Below are 18,427 nucleotides of genomic sequence, written 5' to 3' on the forward strand. Positions count from 1 at the left end.
TCCTTCTAAATTCCAGTGTATACAAGCCCAATCGCTCCAGCCTTTCAACATACGACAGTCCCGCCATTCCGGGAATTAACCTAGTGAACCAACGCTGCACGCCCTCCATAGCAAGAATATCCTTCCTCAAATTTGGAGACCAAAACTGCACACAGTACTCCAGGTGCGGCCTCACCAGGGCCCGGTACAACTGTAGAAGGACCTCTTTGCTCCTATACTCAACTCCTCTTGTTATGAAGGCCAACATTCCATTGGCTTTCTTCACTGGAGTTTAGTTTATTTTCACGTGTACCGCGAGGTACAGTAAAAACCTCCTGTCGTGTGCTAACCAGTCAGCGGAAAGGCAATATATGATTAAGAGGATGAGATTAGGGGATCTCTTTGAAACCTACCAAAGAGTGAAAGGCCTGGATAGAATTGATGTGCAGAGGATGCCTCCACTAGTGGGAGAGCCTAGGACCAGAGGCCACAAACCTATAGAACGGAGATGGGAAGGAAGTTATTTTGAGAGAGGGTGGCAAACCTGTGGAATATATTGCCACAGACAGCTGTGGAAACGTTCATTGGGTATTTTTAAGCCGGATATGACCGTTTCTTGATTAGTGCGGGTGTCAGAGGTTACGGGGAGAAGGCAGGAGAATGAGGTTGAGAGGGAAAGATAGATCAGCCATGATTGAATGGTTGAGTAGACTCGATGGGCCGAATGGCCTAATTCTACTCCCATCACATGAATTTGTCATGTGCTGCTGGAAGGTCATCACCTCAGTGAAAGACCTTCTTTGGTTTGCTCGAGCCTTGTTGGTCTCCCAGCAGTGTGAGATGTCCGTGGGGGAATGGTGCGGCCTGGCCCGCTGCAGACTGCAGGAGCACTGAAGCTCGGTGCAGCCAACACTAAGGCTCTGTGGGGGAGGACCACAGTCTAGGGTCCTTCCGCTGCTGGACATTGAGGGGCAGAGTCCGGTGGAGACGCCCGTCAAACAAGGGCAGGGATATCATTACAGGGTGAGGTGGCAAGGTGCTTTGTGTAAAGATAGGTGCGACACTACAGAGTATGACACGATTGGATTTATGGACACTGAGAATGTGCGAAGAGTTTTTGTTGGGATTTTATATTGTAGATATTTTTTAAGTCTGAATAAAGTTTACTTTTTGAATAAAACAAGTGGGCCACATGGTTGGCAATGGTATATTGTGTGAAGGAAGATGTAAGATTGTGTGAAGTTTCTCTCTCCTGAGTATGTTGTTGTTCGTCCTTCGGGTTGGAAGATGACCATGACTTCACTTTCAGTTGGAGGATTGGTGACTGTGGGTCCGGAAGTGACTGGAGAGGCCAATCTGGGCCCGGAAGGCACGCCCACACGTAGGACACAAGTGGATGGGTGCTGCAGTGGAAGTGGAGGTAGCCCGGGCCTTGCGCGCGGTGAGTTTCCTCTGGGCCTCTGCAGTGCGTCTGTTCTCTGCTGCACGGGCTCCTGTGGTGGGCTTGCTACTCCAGGTTGGACGGTCCATAGCAAGAGACTCCCAAGTGCTGAGGTTGATGTCCAAGTCTTTGAGGGACACTTTGAGGCAGTCCTTAACCCGTTTCTTCCGTCCTCCTACTGAGTGCTTGCCCTGACACAGTTCTCCATACAGAAGCTGTTTTGGCCGTCGACTCTCGGGCATTCTGACGACATGGCCTGCCCATCTGGCTGGGGCTTTCCGTAGGAGGGTGTGGACGCTGGGGATTCCGGTCCGTTCCAAGACCTCTGTGTCGGGAATTTTGTCCTGCCACCTGATGTGAAGGAGTCTGGGTAGGCAGCTCAAGTGAAAGTGGTTGAGCTGTTTGGCATGTCTGCTGTAGACAGTCCAGGTCTCACTGGCATAGAGAAGAGTGATGAGTCCCACTGCACGGTAGACCTTCAGCTTGGTGGTAAGGCTGAGTCCTGAGTATGCTCCTGAGTATGACAGATTGAATGTGTAGACACTGAGAATGTGTGGCGATCTTTTGCCCAGGGTTTATTTTGTTTATATTTTAAATTCTAAATAAAATTTATCTTTGAAAATTTAAAAAAAGCCAGCAGGTAACTGGTTGGAACACAGCACAACACAAGAAAAGTAAAGACTTCAGGAAAGGAAATTGGAATCCAAAAAGCTGAATTGGACTTTGCAATATTCCCTGGTCGTTACGAACCTTCGTTGGTACGAAGGGACCAGGCAAATGACCAGGCCCAGCGGCAGAGTTACTGCCTCACGGCTCCAGAGACCCAGGTTCCATCCTGACTACAGGAGCTGTCTGTATGGTCTTTGTACCTTCTCCCCCTGATTTGCGTGGGTTTTCTCTGAAATTTTCGGTTTTCTCCCACGCTCCAAAAACGGTTCATTGGCTTGGTGCAAAGGTAAAATTGTCCTTTCGTGTGTGTGTGTGGGATAGTGTTAGTGTGCGGGGATCGCTGGTCGGTGCTGACTCGGTGGGCTGAAGGATCTGTTTCTGCGCTGTATCTCTAAATTAAACTAAACTGAACGCCATAAACATTGGTGCAGTAAGTAACTAATCTCAGATTAGTTTGTTTTTTATTTGTACTTGACGTTAAGATCCCTGAGATTTTGCTTTTCACCTCACTTCTATGACCAGGAGTCCACTTAGGAATCTTGAGAGAGTTTGTGAGCTCCGATGTGGGTTGTGTGATGAGGATTGCCTGGTGTAATATCGAGACCTTCTGGGCTGGAATGCAATTGTAAAAAGGTTAATTTGGATCAAATATGACAGTGGTATTTCCCACATGGCTACGGCGGCCTCGGTGACGTGCGGTTTATCGATTTAGCCGCTACATGTTTACATGAAATTAATTTGCAAAATATGCTCGGTTCACAGCCATGTCAAATCTCAGTGTCAGGTTAAACTGTTCCTTGTCTTGTGTGTGAGCTTGCGGCATTACGCCATGCTCCCCTGTAACCAGGGAACTCCAGCCGTTCTTCCAGTCAGATATTTACCCGTGGGAACAACGTAAAATGAACCAAACATGACAGGCATTGGGTTTTACCCTTAGGATAAAAAAAATTCTGTATCGTTTTTTGTTTAGTTTAGAGATGCAGCGTGAAAACAGTCCCTTCAGCCCACTGAGTCCGTGCCGACCAGCGATCGTACACTCGCGCCATCCAACACATTAGGGACAATTCACAATTCTTACCTAAGTCAATTAAACTACAAACCTGCACGTCTTTGGAATCTGGTAGGAAACCGGAGCACCCGGAGAAAACCCACGCAGTCACAGGGAAGAACTCGCAAACTCCATACAGACAGCACCCATAGTCAGGATCGAAACTGGGTCTCTGGCGCTGTAAGGCAGCAACTCTACCACTGCGCCACCGTGCCACCCTGTACTTGAAAGGTCCCATCCCAACTGGAATGAAATTTTAAAAAATAGTTTCACAAACTCAAATTTTAACCTGTAGGTAAATCACAGAAGTCTCCCGTTATGGCGAGTCCTTTAACAGCACTGATCCACAGAGAGACAGAGACCAAGTCCATAGCTCCCTGAAAGTGGCGACACATGTCGACAGTGTGGTGGAGAAAGCCAATGGGATGCTTTGTCTTCATTATTTGGGCCATTCAATGTAAGAGTCAGGAAGTCACGATAAAGCTTTGGTTCGGCCACATCTGGAGTATTGTGTGTAGTGGCCACCCAACTACAGGAATGATGTGGCATCTATGGAGAGGGTGCAGAAGAACGATGTTTGGATTAGAAGGCGTTAGCTTTATGGAGAGCTTGAACAAACTTGAGTAGACACAAAATGCTGGAATAACTCAGCGGGACAGGCAGCATCTCTGGAGAGAAGGAACGGGCGACATTTCGGGTCGAGACCCTTCTTCAGACTGATGGACCTTGAACAAACTTGGATTGTTTTCTCTGGAACGTCAGAGGTTGAGGGGAGTAGATCAAATTATGAGAAGCATAGATAGGGTAAATAGCTAGAAGCTAGTTTTTCCAGGGTGGAAATGTCAGAGAGACCTTACACAGGTACATGCATAGGACAGGTTTGGAGGGATATGGACCAAATGCGGGCAGATGGGACTAGTGTAGCTGGGACATTGTTGGCCGGTGTGGGCAAGTTGGGCGGAAGGGCCTGTTTCCACACTGTATCACTCTATGATTCTTTGACTAGAGGGAGTAACTAAAGGTGAGAAGGTCAATATTCAAAAGAAACGTGTGGGGCAAGTTTTTTATACATAGAATGTAGAACAATACAGATGGGTGCTTGGAATGTGCTACCAGGGGTGATATTGTTTAGTTTAGTTTAGCTCTTGAGTGCTGGTGAAATCCCCATAAATCTTCTCTACACTCTTTCCAGCACAGTAAGTTTCCCTTTATTACTCTGTTCAAAACCTTCATCATTTTAAACCCTACTAAATCTCTTCCTCGTCTTCTTTATGCTCAGTGAGAAATTCCTGGCTTTCATGGTCTTTCGACTAAATTTATTCCAGGAACCATCCTAATAAAAGATTGACACAAGAAGCTGAAGTAACTCAGTGGGACAGGCAGCATCTCTGGAGAGAAGAAATGGATGGCATTTGGGATCGAGACCCTTAAGAAGGGTCTCGACCCGAAACATCACCCATAACTTCTCTCCAGAGAGGCCGCCTGTCCCGCTGAGTTACTCCAGCTTCTTGTGTCTATCTTCAGTTTAAACCAGCATCTGGTTTCTTCCTACACCATTCCAATTAATCTCTCCTGTACCTTTAGGAACACCTGAAGAGTGATTAATTGTGTTTATTTGTCATATGCACCGAATATGAACCAGAACAATGAAATTCTTATTCACTGCCATTTTACAGGCACGTTAGATGGAACAACAACCAAAAACCAAACTATAACATGTTTTTTTAAACTAGTCCTTGATAGTGAAAAAACCAAACTAGATAAGCAACCATACTTGTGAAAAGTCAGCAGGTGGTTTAGAAACATAGAAACATAGAGAAATAGAAGCAGGAGTAAGCCATTCGGCTCTTCGAGTCAGCACCGCCATTCAATATGATCATGTGCCGACTCGAAGAGTCGAATGGCCTACTCCTGCTTCTATTTTACTATGTTTTTATGTTTCTAAATCACCTGCTGACTTTTCACAAGTATCATCCAAAATCAGTACCCCATTTCCGGCTTTTTCCCCATATCCCTTGATTCCCTTAGCCCTAAGAGTTAATTCTAATTCTCTCTTGAAAACATCCAGTAAATTGGCCTCCACTGCCTTCTGTGGCAGAGATTTCCACAGATTCACAACTCTCTAGATGAAAAGGTTTTTCCTCATCTCAGTCCTAAATGGCCTACTCCTTATTCTTAAACTGTGAGCCCTGGTTCTGGACTCCCCCCCCCCCCAACATCGGGAACACTTTTCCTGCCTCTACCCTGTCCAATTCACTAAGAATTTTATATGTTTCTATAAGATCCCCTCTCATCCTTCTAAATTCCAGTGAATACCACCCCGGTCGACCCATTCTTTCAACAGTTGAGGTGGTTGTGGTCAGCTTTGACCAAAGGTTTAAGAGCTTGATAGTTGATGGGAAAAAGCTGTTCTTGAACCTTGAGGTCACAGTTCTCAGGTTCCTGTGCCTTCTTGCCGATGGTAACAGTGAGAAGAGAGCGTGCGGCCAGACTAGTGTGGGTGCTTGATGATATTAGCTGCCTTGTTGAGGCAGGGCTTCCTGTAGATCTCCTCAGTGTTGGGAAGGTCAGTACCCATGATGGACTGGGCAACGGCCAGCACTTTCTGCAACCTCCTTTGTTCTTGACCATTGGAATTACAAACCAGTTGGAATCATGTCCACCGTATTCCTGCAAAAGTTCGATCGAGGATTTGGCGACATGAGGTAGTAGAGGTGTTGGTTGGTCAGCTTCCTTTGCGATTGCTTCACTGAACGTTATCTGGATGCATTTGGTGTTCTGTACGCAGTTCTGCTCAGGGAGGATGTGGAGGCTTTGGTGAAGATGCAGAAGAGGTTTACCAGGATGCTATCTGGATTAGAGGGTATTGGTTTAGTTTAGTTTAGTTCAGAGATACAGCGCGGAAACAAGCCCTTAGGCCCACCGGGTCCGCGCCAACCAGTGATCCCCGCACATTAACACTACGCCCACTAGGGACAGATTTTGCATTTAATAAGCTAATTAACCTATAAACCTGCACGTCTCTGGAGTGTGGGAGGAAACCTTAGATTTCGGAGAAAACCCACACAGGTCGCGGGGAGAACGTACAAACTCTGTACAGACAGCACCCATAGTCGGGATCGAACCCGGGTCTCCGGCGCTACATTCGCTGTAAGGCAGCAACTCTACCGCTGCGCCACCGTGACCGCCCATATTAGTTGTAATAAGGGTTGGAAAAACCTGGGTTGTTTTCTGTGGCTGAGGGGAGACCCTTAATTATGAGGGACATAGATAGGGCTGACGGTGAGAGTCCCAGGGTGGAAACGTCAAAGATTAGAGGGCAGAGCTTTAGGTTGAACGTTTAAAGGAGATTTACGAAGCAGATTGGTAGGTGCCTGGAACATGCTCAAGGACGAAGTGGTGGAAGCAGATTTAATGGCAATGTTTAAGAGGCATTTAGACAGGCACATGAACAGTCAGAGAATGGTGGGATGGAGGCTATGAGTCAGTACACACACACACTGTGGGCCAAAGGGCCAGACCTTGTGCTGTGCACTGATAGTCATAGTCAGAGAGTCATCCAGCATGGAAATAGGCCCTTTGGCCCAACTTGCCCACACCGACCAGCATGCCCCATCTACACTAGTTCGATACTCTTTGTTGTATAAAGGGCTATCACTGGCACAGTGGGATGAATGGCCTCGATTAGTTGTGGCAGTATCATCAGGTACTAGATAGGGTTTCGGGATTAAATCTGGCTGGTTTAGGATGACACTTCAATAGACAATAGACAATAGACAAAAGGTGCAGGAGGAGGCCATTCGACCCTTTGGCCAGCGCCGCCATTCAATGTGATCATGGCTGATCATTCTCAATCAATACCCCGTTCCTGCCTTCTCCCCATACCCCCTGACTCCGCTATCCTTAAGAGCTCTAGCCAGCTCTCTCTTGAATGCATTCAGAGAATTGGCCTCCACTGCCTTCTAAGGCAGAGAATTCCACAGGTTCACAACTCTGACTGAAAAAGTTTTTCCTCATCTCAGTTCTAAATGGCCTACCCCTTATTCTTAAACTGTGGCCCCTTGTTCTGGACTCCCCCAACAATTAACGTTGGTACCTGAGCCCTGTGTTTAGCGTGAAGATCATTTTTTTCAAGTTATCAGGGAGCAGCAATGTGAATACGTTATGTCTAGTGGCGTGCCTCAGGGATCGGTGCTGGGGCCATTGCTGTTTGTGGTTTATATCAACGGTTTGGTTGAGAATAGACAAAGCATGATGGCAAGTCTGCATATACCACTAAAGTGGGTGGTTTCGGAGATGGTGAAGATGGGCATCAACAATTTCAGCAGGATCTTGATCGGTTGGGCAAGTGGGCTGAGGAATGATCAATGGAGTTTAAGGCGTGAAGTGTTGCATTTTGGGAAGTCAGACCAGGGCAGGATCTTCACAGTGAATGGCAGGGCCCAGGAGAGTGTCGTCGAGCAGCGGTATCTAGGAGCACAAGTGCACACTTCCATGAAAGTGGCATCACAAGTAGTTGAGGTGGTAAGAGGTCTTTTAATCCATTGGCCTTCACCAGACAGAGTTAGCATATGGAAGTTGGGATATTATGGTGCAGTTGGGGTGCTTTGTTACATTCATGCAGAGGCTGGTGGGTATATGGAACGAGCTGCCAGAGGAGGTAGTTGAGCCAGGTACTAGGATATGGCAAACACAGGCAGGTGGGACTCGTGTAGATCGACTGGGTAGGGCCAGGTGGAAATGTCCCCTCTTCCCGTTTCCAAGCTGCATGACTCCATGCTGGAGTCACTCAGCGGGCCAGGCAGCATCTCTGGAGAGAAGGAATGGGTGACGTTGTGGGTCGAGACCTTTCTTGCCGTCTGAAGAAGGGTCTTGACCTGAAACATCACCCATTCCTTCTCTCCAGAGATCCTGCCATATCCCGCTGAGTTACTCCAGCATTTTGTGTCTACCTTCGATTTAAACCAGCATCTGCAGTTCCTTCCCACACACTGTGTGACTCCATAACTTTAGCTCATGCCAGAAGAAATTATAATTGGTGGTGTTTTATATGTATGACTGACTGTTGGAATTCACAATGTAACTTGAATTTTGCACAACGCTGTATTTTTAACTATCCTGTCTGCAGTGGGATATCAATTTGTGATTCTTTACATATAAAGTGAAAACCTTACAATCCCTTGTTAAAAGGCAGACCTGGTTTATTCAGTCGCTTTGAAAGAGCGGATAGATTATAAACAGAGTAATTGGTGTAATATGCTCCCCAAATGCTGGCAAAAATCCCAGACTAAAATTGGAATCCGACTCATTCATTGACTCCTGTAAACTTTCTATTCCGTAGTGTAAATTGTGGCAAATTCACCACACAACCCAGATCTCTTGAGGTCAATGGATATTTGTAAGGCAGAGATTCACAGATTCTTGATCAGTGTGGGTGTCAGGGGTAACGGGGAGAAGGCGGGAGAATGGGGTTGAGAGGGAGGGGTAGATCAGCCATGATTGAACGGCGGAGTGGTCTTGATGGGCTGAAATGGCCCCATTCTGCTCCTAGAACTAATGAACGTATCTATACCTCAACGTATCACCACAGAGTCTCACCGTATCGTAGTGTTATTTCCTGTAGGTTGTTATGCAGCCTCCATATGCATTCCCCTTAGTGTCATAGAGCCATACAGTGTGGAAACAGTCCCTTCAGCCAAACTTGTCCAGGCTCACCGAGGTATCATCCTGAACTAGTCCAGTTTTCTGCATTTGAGCCTTTAGAGGGATAACATTCCCTATCCATGTACCTGCCCAAATGTCCTTTAAACATTGTGACATGATCTGCCTCTGCCCCTTCCTCTACTCCTCCCCATTTTCCCATCACTGTCTATGTTAAAAAGTTTAGTTTAGTTTAGTTTAGTTTAGTTTAGAGATACAGCACAGAAACAGGCCCTTCGGCCCACTGTGTCTGTGCCGACCGATGATCCCCACACATTAACACTATCCTACACTCACAACACACAAGGGACAATTTCTTTTAACATTTACCAAGCCAATTAACCTCCAAACCTGTACGTCTTTGGAGTGTGGGAGGAAACCGAAGATCTCGGAGAAAACCCACGCAGGTCACGGGGAGAACGTACAAACTCCGTACAGACGGCGCCCGTAGTCGGGATGGAACCCGGGTCTCTGGTGCTGCATTCGCTGTAAGGCAGCAACTCTACCGCTGTGACGCCCCTCAGTGTCCTTTCAAATCTTTCTCCTCCCTCCCTAAACCTACGCCTCTGGACTTAGATTCCCCTACCCTAGGGAGAAGAGTGCGGCTATTGCTTTATCTATGCCCCCCATCACTTCATAAACCTTCATACAGTCAGCTCTTGGCTCCCTTTACTCTAGAAAGAGGATCGTCAGCCTACCCAGTCCCTCCTTGATGAGGCGATGGGTAGAGTAGTGTTGGTGTCATAATGGGTGGTAGTGGCTTGGGAGGTCCAAGGGTGAGGTGTAAGGTGAAGGGTACCTCTCTGAAGCTGGTTCAGATTGCTGGGCTCTCCAAGCTAGAACCTACAAGAGCAACGACTCTTACAGGTCATAGTCGTATGTGATAGGAGCAGAATTAGGCCGTTCAGCCCATCAAGTCTACTCTGCCATTCAATAATGGCCGATCTATCTCTCCCCCTCAACCCCAATCTCCTGCCTTCTCCCCATAACCCCAGACACCTGTAACTGAGGTGGCTGCTCATGCAAAACCTAACTTCACAGAAGAGACATCCAGATATGCATTCAGATATCATGACCGGCGATCACTTGTAGCCGAGTTTGATTGTCCTCCTTGCGGGTCCTTTCTGTGGCTGAAGAGGACAGCAGGGTGGCGCAGCGGTAGAGTTGCTAACTCACAACACCAGAGACCCGGGTTCCATCCTGACTACGGGTGCTGCCTGCATGGAGTTTGTACGGTCTCCCCGTGACCTGTGTGGGTTTTCTCCGGGATCTCTGGACTCCTCCCACACTCCAAAGACGATCAGGTTATTAGGCTAACCGGCTTGGTATAATTGTAGAGTGTGTGGCACAGTGTTAATGTGCGAGGATCGCTGGTCGGCATGGACTCAGTGGGCCGAAGGGCCTGTTTCTGTGCTGTTTCTCTAAAATAAACTGAGAAGGCCGATCCTGGATCGACAGGCCTTGGCCCGGCCCTCCGGGTGGATGCCTGAGAATGACACGGTGGCGAAGCTGGTAGTGCCGCTAACTCCGCACCAGAGACCAGGTTCGATCCTGACCTCAGGTGCTGTCTGTGTGGAGTTTGCAAGTCCCCGCCTGTGACCGCACGGGTTTTCTCCAGATGCTCTGGTTTCCTCCCACATCCCAAAGACATGTGGGTTTGTGGGCTGATTGGTCCTTTGTAAATTGCCCCTGGTGTGTCCGGGGGTGGATTGGAAAGTGGGATAGCGTACAAGAGTGAGCGGGTGGTGGGTGGTCGGTGTGGTGAGCCTGTTTCCAGGCTGCATCTCTAAACTAAACTGAACTAAATGGAAGGTGTGATGTGCCTCGGGGAGACCGGTGCACGGGCAGCCACCACACGACCGTTGACAGAGACAGATCCGGGTGTGACGGCGTGGAATCCGCCGCGGTTGGGAGTCTCTCCCTGCTGCGCTCCTCCTCCACCTCCCCAGCCGTGGTGATCTCCACCCTCCAGCCACCCACCTTCCACTGCTGAGGTCTTCCTCTTGGGCCGCTCGTTGTCAGGGACCTCTCACTGGACCTGCCTGCCGTGAGTGACCCTGCCTGGGGCACATCCCACACAGCTGGCAGCACGGTGGCGCAGCGGTAGAGTTGTTGCCTGACAGCGCTTGCAACGCCGGAGACCCGGGTTCCATCCCGACTACGGGTGCTGTCTGCACGGAGTTTGTACCTTCTCCCTGTGGTTTTCTCTGAGATCTTCCGTTTCCTCCCACACTCCAAAAACGTACAGGTTTGTAGGTTAATTGGCTTAGTGATTGTGTAAATTGTCCCTAGTGTGTGTAGGGTAGTGTTAATGTGCGGGGATCGCTGGTCGGCGCGGACTCGGTGGGCCGAAGGGCCTGTTTCCGCGCTGTATCTCCAAATTAAAGTAAAGCTGACCTCTCGGCATCTCAGCAACACAAGTTTCTCCGTCACAACAGGGCAGCAATCCTCAGAGAAGCTGCACCTGTGGCCCACTAAACTTGACAGATATCCGATTCCCGAGGTGTGTTAGTGCTTCATGTGCACAAGATGACCAGGGGCAAGGTTGCAAACTACAGAACCATTGGATAGGTCCCATATTTCATATATTTGTCTGCTTTCCAAATGAAATTCTGCGGCTTTGCTTGGCTATATTTTAATTTTATGTGCAATTCCATTGCGATGACTTTCAAAACACTTTGGCCATAAATATGAAAGAAGTGTGCCCTTTTTTATTTCATGGACTTGACAAAATAAATAATAATGGGATTCTAAAGGAAGCCAGCTCCAGTAAAATAATGGCAGATGAAACACATCTTCAAGTACAACCTCAGGCAATGTTAGAATGAAAGGAAGTTTATCAAACTCTGATGGTAAACCTCAGACACATCTCTGATTGAGCAATATCATACAATAAATAATCATGGGCTGGGACAATTGCACAAATCTGAATCTCACCTATTTTACATTTCTATCTCGCTTTCCATTTCAATCAGGATTCAACATGAAATTAGATATTGATTTGCTTGATGTGCTTTTGTAATGGGTTTGAGCATGGTGCGATTTTATCATTCTGCTGCGTCAGACTGTGCTAATGCAGGCTGACTCCTCTCTCGATGCATGTTGTGTCACGAGCATTGATCTCTACGTGAGTTGTTTCATCAGATTATCATCCCCTTCTGTGGATCTGCTTGTGTGAGGGCAGGGATCCAGCATCAGTGGGCATTCAGTGTTGGAGTAACTCAGCGGGTCAGGCAGCGACCCTGCTAAACTTGGATCGGTGATGTTTTGAGTTGAGACCCTTCTTTAAACTCAAGAACAGTCTAATGAACTGTCTGACCTAAAGTGTCATGGATTCATGTGAAGGAAGGAACTGCAGATGCTGGTTTATACCGTAGATAGGTACAAAATGCTAGAGTAACTCAGCATCTCCAGAGCTGCTGCCTTTCCCACTGAGTTACTCCAGCATTTTATGTCTATCTACAGTATGTCATGATTATAAGTTCTCCAGAGATGCTGCATGACCCACTGAGTTACTCCAGCACTTTGTGCCTTTATTTTAAGTTAAACAATTACCTTTTTTTTGTGAACTAAGCCTGAAGTCGATGAATTCAGTGAAGCCTTCAGGTCTGATTAAGTTAACAATGCCTTTCTTCATCTAAAACTGCATTGGGATGTGTTATACCCGCCTGAACGTTCTGTTGTTAAAGGGCCTGTTTGTTTTTCCACAGGTATGCAAGTTCTGGCCTTGACAGACAAGGTGCAACATCAATGAGGAAGGTGAGGCATGTGAAAACTATTCCCTCTCTATCATCCATGACAATGCTCGTCACTGAAACATCATCTCTGTACTCCTCACTCTGGACTGCCTTGGGAATTCTTTTACTGCTCACAAATGTCAATAATAAGAGCTCGTTGGCAAAGTAAACATTTATCCCTGCTGCCTTTTGAGGAGAATGTTATTACTACCATTAACGTTAGATACTTTATCCAAAGTTTTAGATTTTTTTTAAAAGATTTTTTTTTAGATTTTAGAGACACAGCGCGGAAACAGGCCCTTCGGCCCACCGGGTCCGTGCCGCCCAGCGATCCCCGCACACTAACACCATCCTACACCCACTAGGGACAATTTTTACATTTGCCCAGCCAATTAACCTACATACCTGCACGTCTTTGGAGTGTGGGAGGAAACCAAAGATCTCGGAGAAAACCCACGCAGGTCACGGGGGGAACGTACAAACTCCGTACAGACGGCGCCTGTAGTCAGGATCGAACCTGAGTCTCCGGCGCTGCATTCGCTGTAAGGCAGCAACTCTACCGCTGCGCCACCGTGCCGCCACAAGTTCCATCGAGTAGAGAGATTATTTACATTCTATACATCTGATTGTGACTCTCTCTCTGAGTGGGGTGATGACTCTCTTAAATGTAACTGCTGCTGATCCCCGTGTAGGAAGGAACTGTAGGTGCTGATTTATACCGAAGATAGACACAAAGTGCAGGAGTAACTCAGTGGGACAGGCAGCATCTCTGGACAATAGACAATAGACAATAGGTGCAGGAGTAGGCCATTCGTCCCTTTGCACCAGCATCGCCAATCACTGTGATGATGACTGATCATCCACAATCAGTACCCCGTTCCTGCCTTCTCCCAATATCCCTTGACTCTGCTATCTTTAAGAGCTCTATCTAACTCTCTCTTGAAAACATCCAGAGAATTGGCCTCCACTGCCTTCTGAGGAATAGAATTCCACAGATTCACAACTCTCTGGAGAAAATAGATGGGTGGGACACTTGGGTTGGGACCTTTCTTCAGTCTGAAGAAGAGTTTCCACCCGAAACGTCAGCTCTTCCTTCTCTCCAGAGATGCTGCCTGACCCGCTGAGTTACTCCAGCGTTTTCTGTCTATGTTCGGTTCCTTGATTGTTCCTGGCAATGACAGATTACATAACGCACACCATGTAAGACTTGCTGCATGAAGTCCTTTGTCCTTGTAGAAGTCAGAGACAACAGCTTCCTCCAATCATGAGAACTTGTTTAGATAATAAACTGTAATTAGTGTACATTTAATCTAATGTTTTTTAATCTTGCAAGAACAAAACAAAGAGTGATAATTGTACGTTGCCACACTTCAGTTCCCTCAAACACGACAAAACATGAAAAGCTTCATTTGTTCTGTTGTCGAACATCGTAACAAACGTATGGAAGCCCCACATTTCCTTCTCTGCATGAATGGTCCATGGGGAATCTCAACCTAAACTGTCAGTCAGGGTAACGGCAAGATTCGAGGGCCTGAGCTACGAGGTTGGGGCAGCTTTAGGGCTTCATTCCGTGGAGCGCAGAAGGATGAGGGGGGATCTTACGGAGGTGCACAAAATCACGAGGGGAATGGAATGCACAGAGTGTTTTCATCAGAATTGGCAAATCAAGAACCAGGGAACATGGGTTTCAGGTGAGAGGGGAAAGATTTAACGGGAACCTGAGTGGCAAGGTTTTCACACAGCAGCTGGTGGATGTATGGAATGAGCAGCCAGAGGAGGTAGTGTGTGACCTGTTTATTTAAAAGACATCTAGGCAGTTACATGGATAGGAAAAGTTTTGGAAAGTTTAGGAAAGATCGGCAAAACACAGGCAAATGAGACTGGCATAAATGGTTGGCATGGACTAGTAGGGACGAAGGGCCTGTTTCCATGCTTGATGACAGTGAATGGTGAAGGAAAGGTCCAAGTTACACACACTTTTCATTGCTACAGCACGGAAACTGATCCTTCGGCCCATCTAGTCCATGTTGACCATCAACAGCCCATTTACACTAATCTAACACAAATCCAATCCACTTTATCCTCTCCATATTGTCCCCCAGACTCTACCACTCACCCAGGGGAAATTTACAGAGGCTAATTCACCTACTAAACCACACAACCTTGGTGTGTGGGAGGAAACCAGAGCACCCGGAGGAAACCCACGCAGGTCACGGGGAGAACGTACAAACCCCGTACAGACAGCAGCCATAGTCAGGATGGAACCCGGGACTCTGGCAGCGGCTCTACCAGCTGTGCCACTGTGTTACCCCAGGGTCGTGATCAATGGCTATTTTTTAAAACTGGCAGGGACAGTAACATTGTCACCTACCCATCAGCTAACAATGAGCCATTCTACATTTCCTTCTCACCATTTGCTTTGATCTGTCATTTTCACACCTTACCCTTCTATATCTCTAGACTCCCTCTCCCCTGACTCTCAGTCTAAGGAAGGGTCTCGACCCGAAACGTCACCCATTCCTTCTCTCCAGTGATGCTGCCTGACCCGCTGAGTTACTGCTGCATTCTGTGTCTACGGAACAGTGACTGAGGTCGGGGAGACTTATCCTTACCCGGGTCCTCCCCCACTGCTGCCCTTTTGAACCTGATCTTACCTGCAGGAAGGCAGGGAGACTTGAGGAAGGAGGCAGGCTGGTATTAAATGCACAGATCAGTTCTGAGAGGGGAATGGTTCAGGATAGTTTAGGGCGGCACGGTGGCGCAGTGGTAGAGCTGCTGCCTAACAGCGCTTTCAGTGCCAGAGACCCAGGTTTGATCCAGACTACGGGTGCTGTCTGTACGGAGTTTGTACCTTCTCCCCGTGTCCTTGTGGGTTTTCTCCGAGATCTCCGGTTTCCTCCCACACTCCAAAGACGTGCAGGTTTGTAGGTTAATTGGCTTGGATTTGTATACTTGATATTAGTGTAAATTGTCCCTGGTGTGTGTAGGATAGTGTCAATGTGCGGGGATCGCTGGTCGGTGCGGACTCGGTGGGCCAAAGGGCCTGTTTCTGCGCTGTATCTCTAAACTAAACTAAACTAAACTAAATTAGTCCCACCTACCCACATTTGGCCCATATCCCTCGAAACCTGTCCTATCCATGTACCTGTCTAAATGTTTCTTAAACGTTGTGATAGTCCCTGCCTCATTTGTCTTAGATCTCAATGTGGCTAACACTAATTCCAGGCAACGTACTTCCTGAAGATGCCTGGATTAGGGAGCACTAGCTATTGGAGGTTAGACACACTTGGATTGTTTTCTCTGCAATGGCAGATGCTGTTTTACACCAAAGGTAGACCCAAAATGCTGGAGTAACTCAGCGGGACAGGCAGTGTCTCTGGAGAAAAAAGGATGGGTGGTGTTTCGGGCGGGGACCCTTCTTCAGACTGTAAATGGCCAACCATGAAGTTTGCTGCACCTCCCAACAGTTTCAGCGCTCAGTTGATTAAAAAGCTCACGTCTATTACAGGAGAAATGTCTCAAATACCCATCAAAAATAAACTTTTACAACCTTGAGAAGAAGCCGCAGATGAACGTGCTGGAGTGACAGATGTCCCAATTTGAGAGGATTACGAGGAAGTCTATCTCCAACAGAACGTTGATTATTTTACTGAACTCTGCCAAATTCCTCCAGTGCTGTGACCTTTACAGTGAGATATCTGCGGACGTGATCATCATAACACTTTAATTAACTTCTACCTTGTTCACAGACCTCAAAGACGCTCAGCAACAGAGTCATCAAGCCATCAGTATGTCAGATTTTCTCATTTAAGGTGGAAAAGACTAAATATCATTCGTGTGTTTGAACGCTTTGATTTGCATCCTGCGGATTAAGGTGTCCTTGTGAAGTACTGCGTGAAATATGAAGAATAAACCCATTTGGTGTATCCTGCAAATTAAATAAGAGGGATACATTTCCACAAGAATACCACCTCCCCTTCCCCCAAACACAATCAGTCAGAAGAAGGGTCAAATCTCAAATGTCACCTATCCGTGTCCTCCAGAGATGCTGCCTGACCCGCTGAGTTACTCCAGCACTCTGTGAAGCGCCACCTATCCATGTTCTCCAGAGATGCTGCCTGACCCGCTGAGTTACTCCAGCACTCTGTGAAGCGCCACCTATCCATGTTCTCCAGAGATGCTGCCTGACCCGCTGAGTTACTCCAGCACTCTGTGAAACGTCACCTATCCATGTTCTCCAGAGATGCTGCCTGACCCGCTGAGTTACTCCAGCGTTTCCGTAGAGGCTCAGCTCATTCTCCCTGCAACGCGCCCACAGCAAAAACCTCCTAATGCATCTGTGTCAGAGAGAAATTGGTTGAGCAAAAGATTGAAGTCCAGATAAAGATGAGCAGCACATCTATCCACATTGATCAGAGCACCGTTACAGAAGTCGGGTCAGCTCCCGACCTTCCGAGAATGATAGCAGAGCTCGGCACTTAACCTGAATGTAATGCTGATCCCTGTCAACAGTGTTGACATGGCCCTCTCTCTCCATCCCTCCCTCCCTGCAGCTGATGCATTCAGCCGTGCGATCTGCAAACTCCTGTGTCAGGCTGCAAAGTATCAGCACGTGGCACATTGCACACCGAGTGCAATCACCGTCTGTCCACTCGACCTCCTTCCTGCACACATTAGGTCCGATGCACTAATCCCTTCACCAAGATAGCGACTGGCGTGATTCAGCCCACCAATACCTGCACGTGCATTGGTTGGGATATGGAGACCAATTCAATCAGAGAGAGAAAAAGACACAAAATGCGGCACAGTGGCGCAGCGGTAGAGTTGCTGCCTCACAGCGCCAGAGACCCGGGTTCCATCCTGACTGCAGGCGCTGTCTGCACGGAGTTTGTACGTTCTCCCTGTGACCGCGTGCGTTTTCTCCGGGTGCTCCGGTTTCCTCCTACAATCCAAAGATGTACAGGTTTGCCGGTTCATTGGCTTGGTAGAATTGTAAATTGTCCCCAGTGTGTGTGGGATAGTGCAAGTGTGCGGGGATCGCTGGACGGCGTAGACACGGTGGGCCGAAGAGCCTGTTTCTCTAAACTATACTAAACGAAGTGCTGGAGTAACTGAGCGGGTCAGGTAGCATCTCTGGAGAAGACAGATAGGTGACATTTTGGGTCGAGACTCTTCTTCAAGCTCGACACAAAGTGCTGGAGTAATTCAGCGGGTCTCACACTCTTTTTTTTTGGTAAACCGGCATCTGCAGTTCCTTGCTTCTACAATTCAACTAGTGAATGTGATTTTTAGCGTGTTACATCTCTACTAATTCATTGCTATGACAACCAAACTAGGTCTCATGGCCTGCAGTCCTCAATATTTATTGTGCTTTCCTGCAAATGGATTCATTTATTATATTATACCTGAATGAGTTGTTTTGTTCCCATATTTCTGGCCAAGCTTTTAAAATTACAAGATATATTTGGCCAATGGAGATAGCATCAGATGTTATCTTGCTGAATCAATAGCCTTTTTTATTGCATCTATCGATAAAAGAAACTAGACACTTGTGAAATCCAACGGCCATTTTGCCGTAAGCATGTTCTCAGCTACACGCAAAACCCATGTATGATTACCTTACGTTTTTTTTTTAAACCCCGTCTTTGCATTAAATAATGAACTGTGGATGAGCTATCTGTTATCCCATGACAGAACGATCACCTGCAAACAATGCGCTCATCTGTCAATACAAGGAATTGCAGATGCTGGTTTACAAAAAAAGACACAAAGTACTGGAGTAACTCAGCGGGTCAGGCAGCGTCTCTGGAGAGAAGGAATGGGTGACATTTCAGGTCGAGACTTCTTCAGTCT

General features: G+C 47.4%; 1 protein-coding gene across 2 annotated transcripts in view; it reads left to right on the forward strand.

Moving 5' to 3' along the window:
• Window positions 1–18,427, forward strand: part of LOC144600708 (connector enhancer of kinase suppressor of ras 2) — a 391,278-nt gene that overhangs the window by 316,723 nt on the left and 56,128 nt on the right. For both annotated transcript variants that reach the window (XR_013548171.1, XM_078412618.1), the window contains exon 14: window positions 12,548–12,596. Coding sequence is in view for 1 of the 2 variants with exons in the window: in XM_078412618.1 (XP_078268744.1) it covers window positions 12,548–12,596 (49 nt within the window). In the remaining variant the exon portion in view is untranslated. The remainder of the gene's footprint in view (window positions 1–12,547; window positions 12,597–18,427) is intronic.

The sequence above is a fragment of the Rhinoraja longicauda genome, chromosome 15 (assembly GCF_053455715.1).
Source record: "Rhinoraja longicauda isolate Sanriku21f chromosome 15, sRhiLon1.1, whole genome shotgun sequence".
Taxonomy (NCBI): Eukaryota; Metazoa; Chordata; class Chondrichthyes; order Rajiformes; family Arhynchobatidae; genus Rhinoraja; species Rhinoraja longicauda.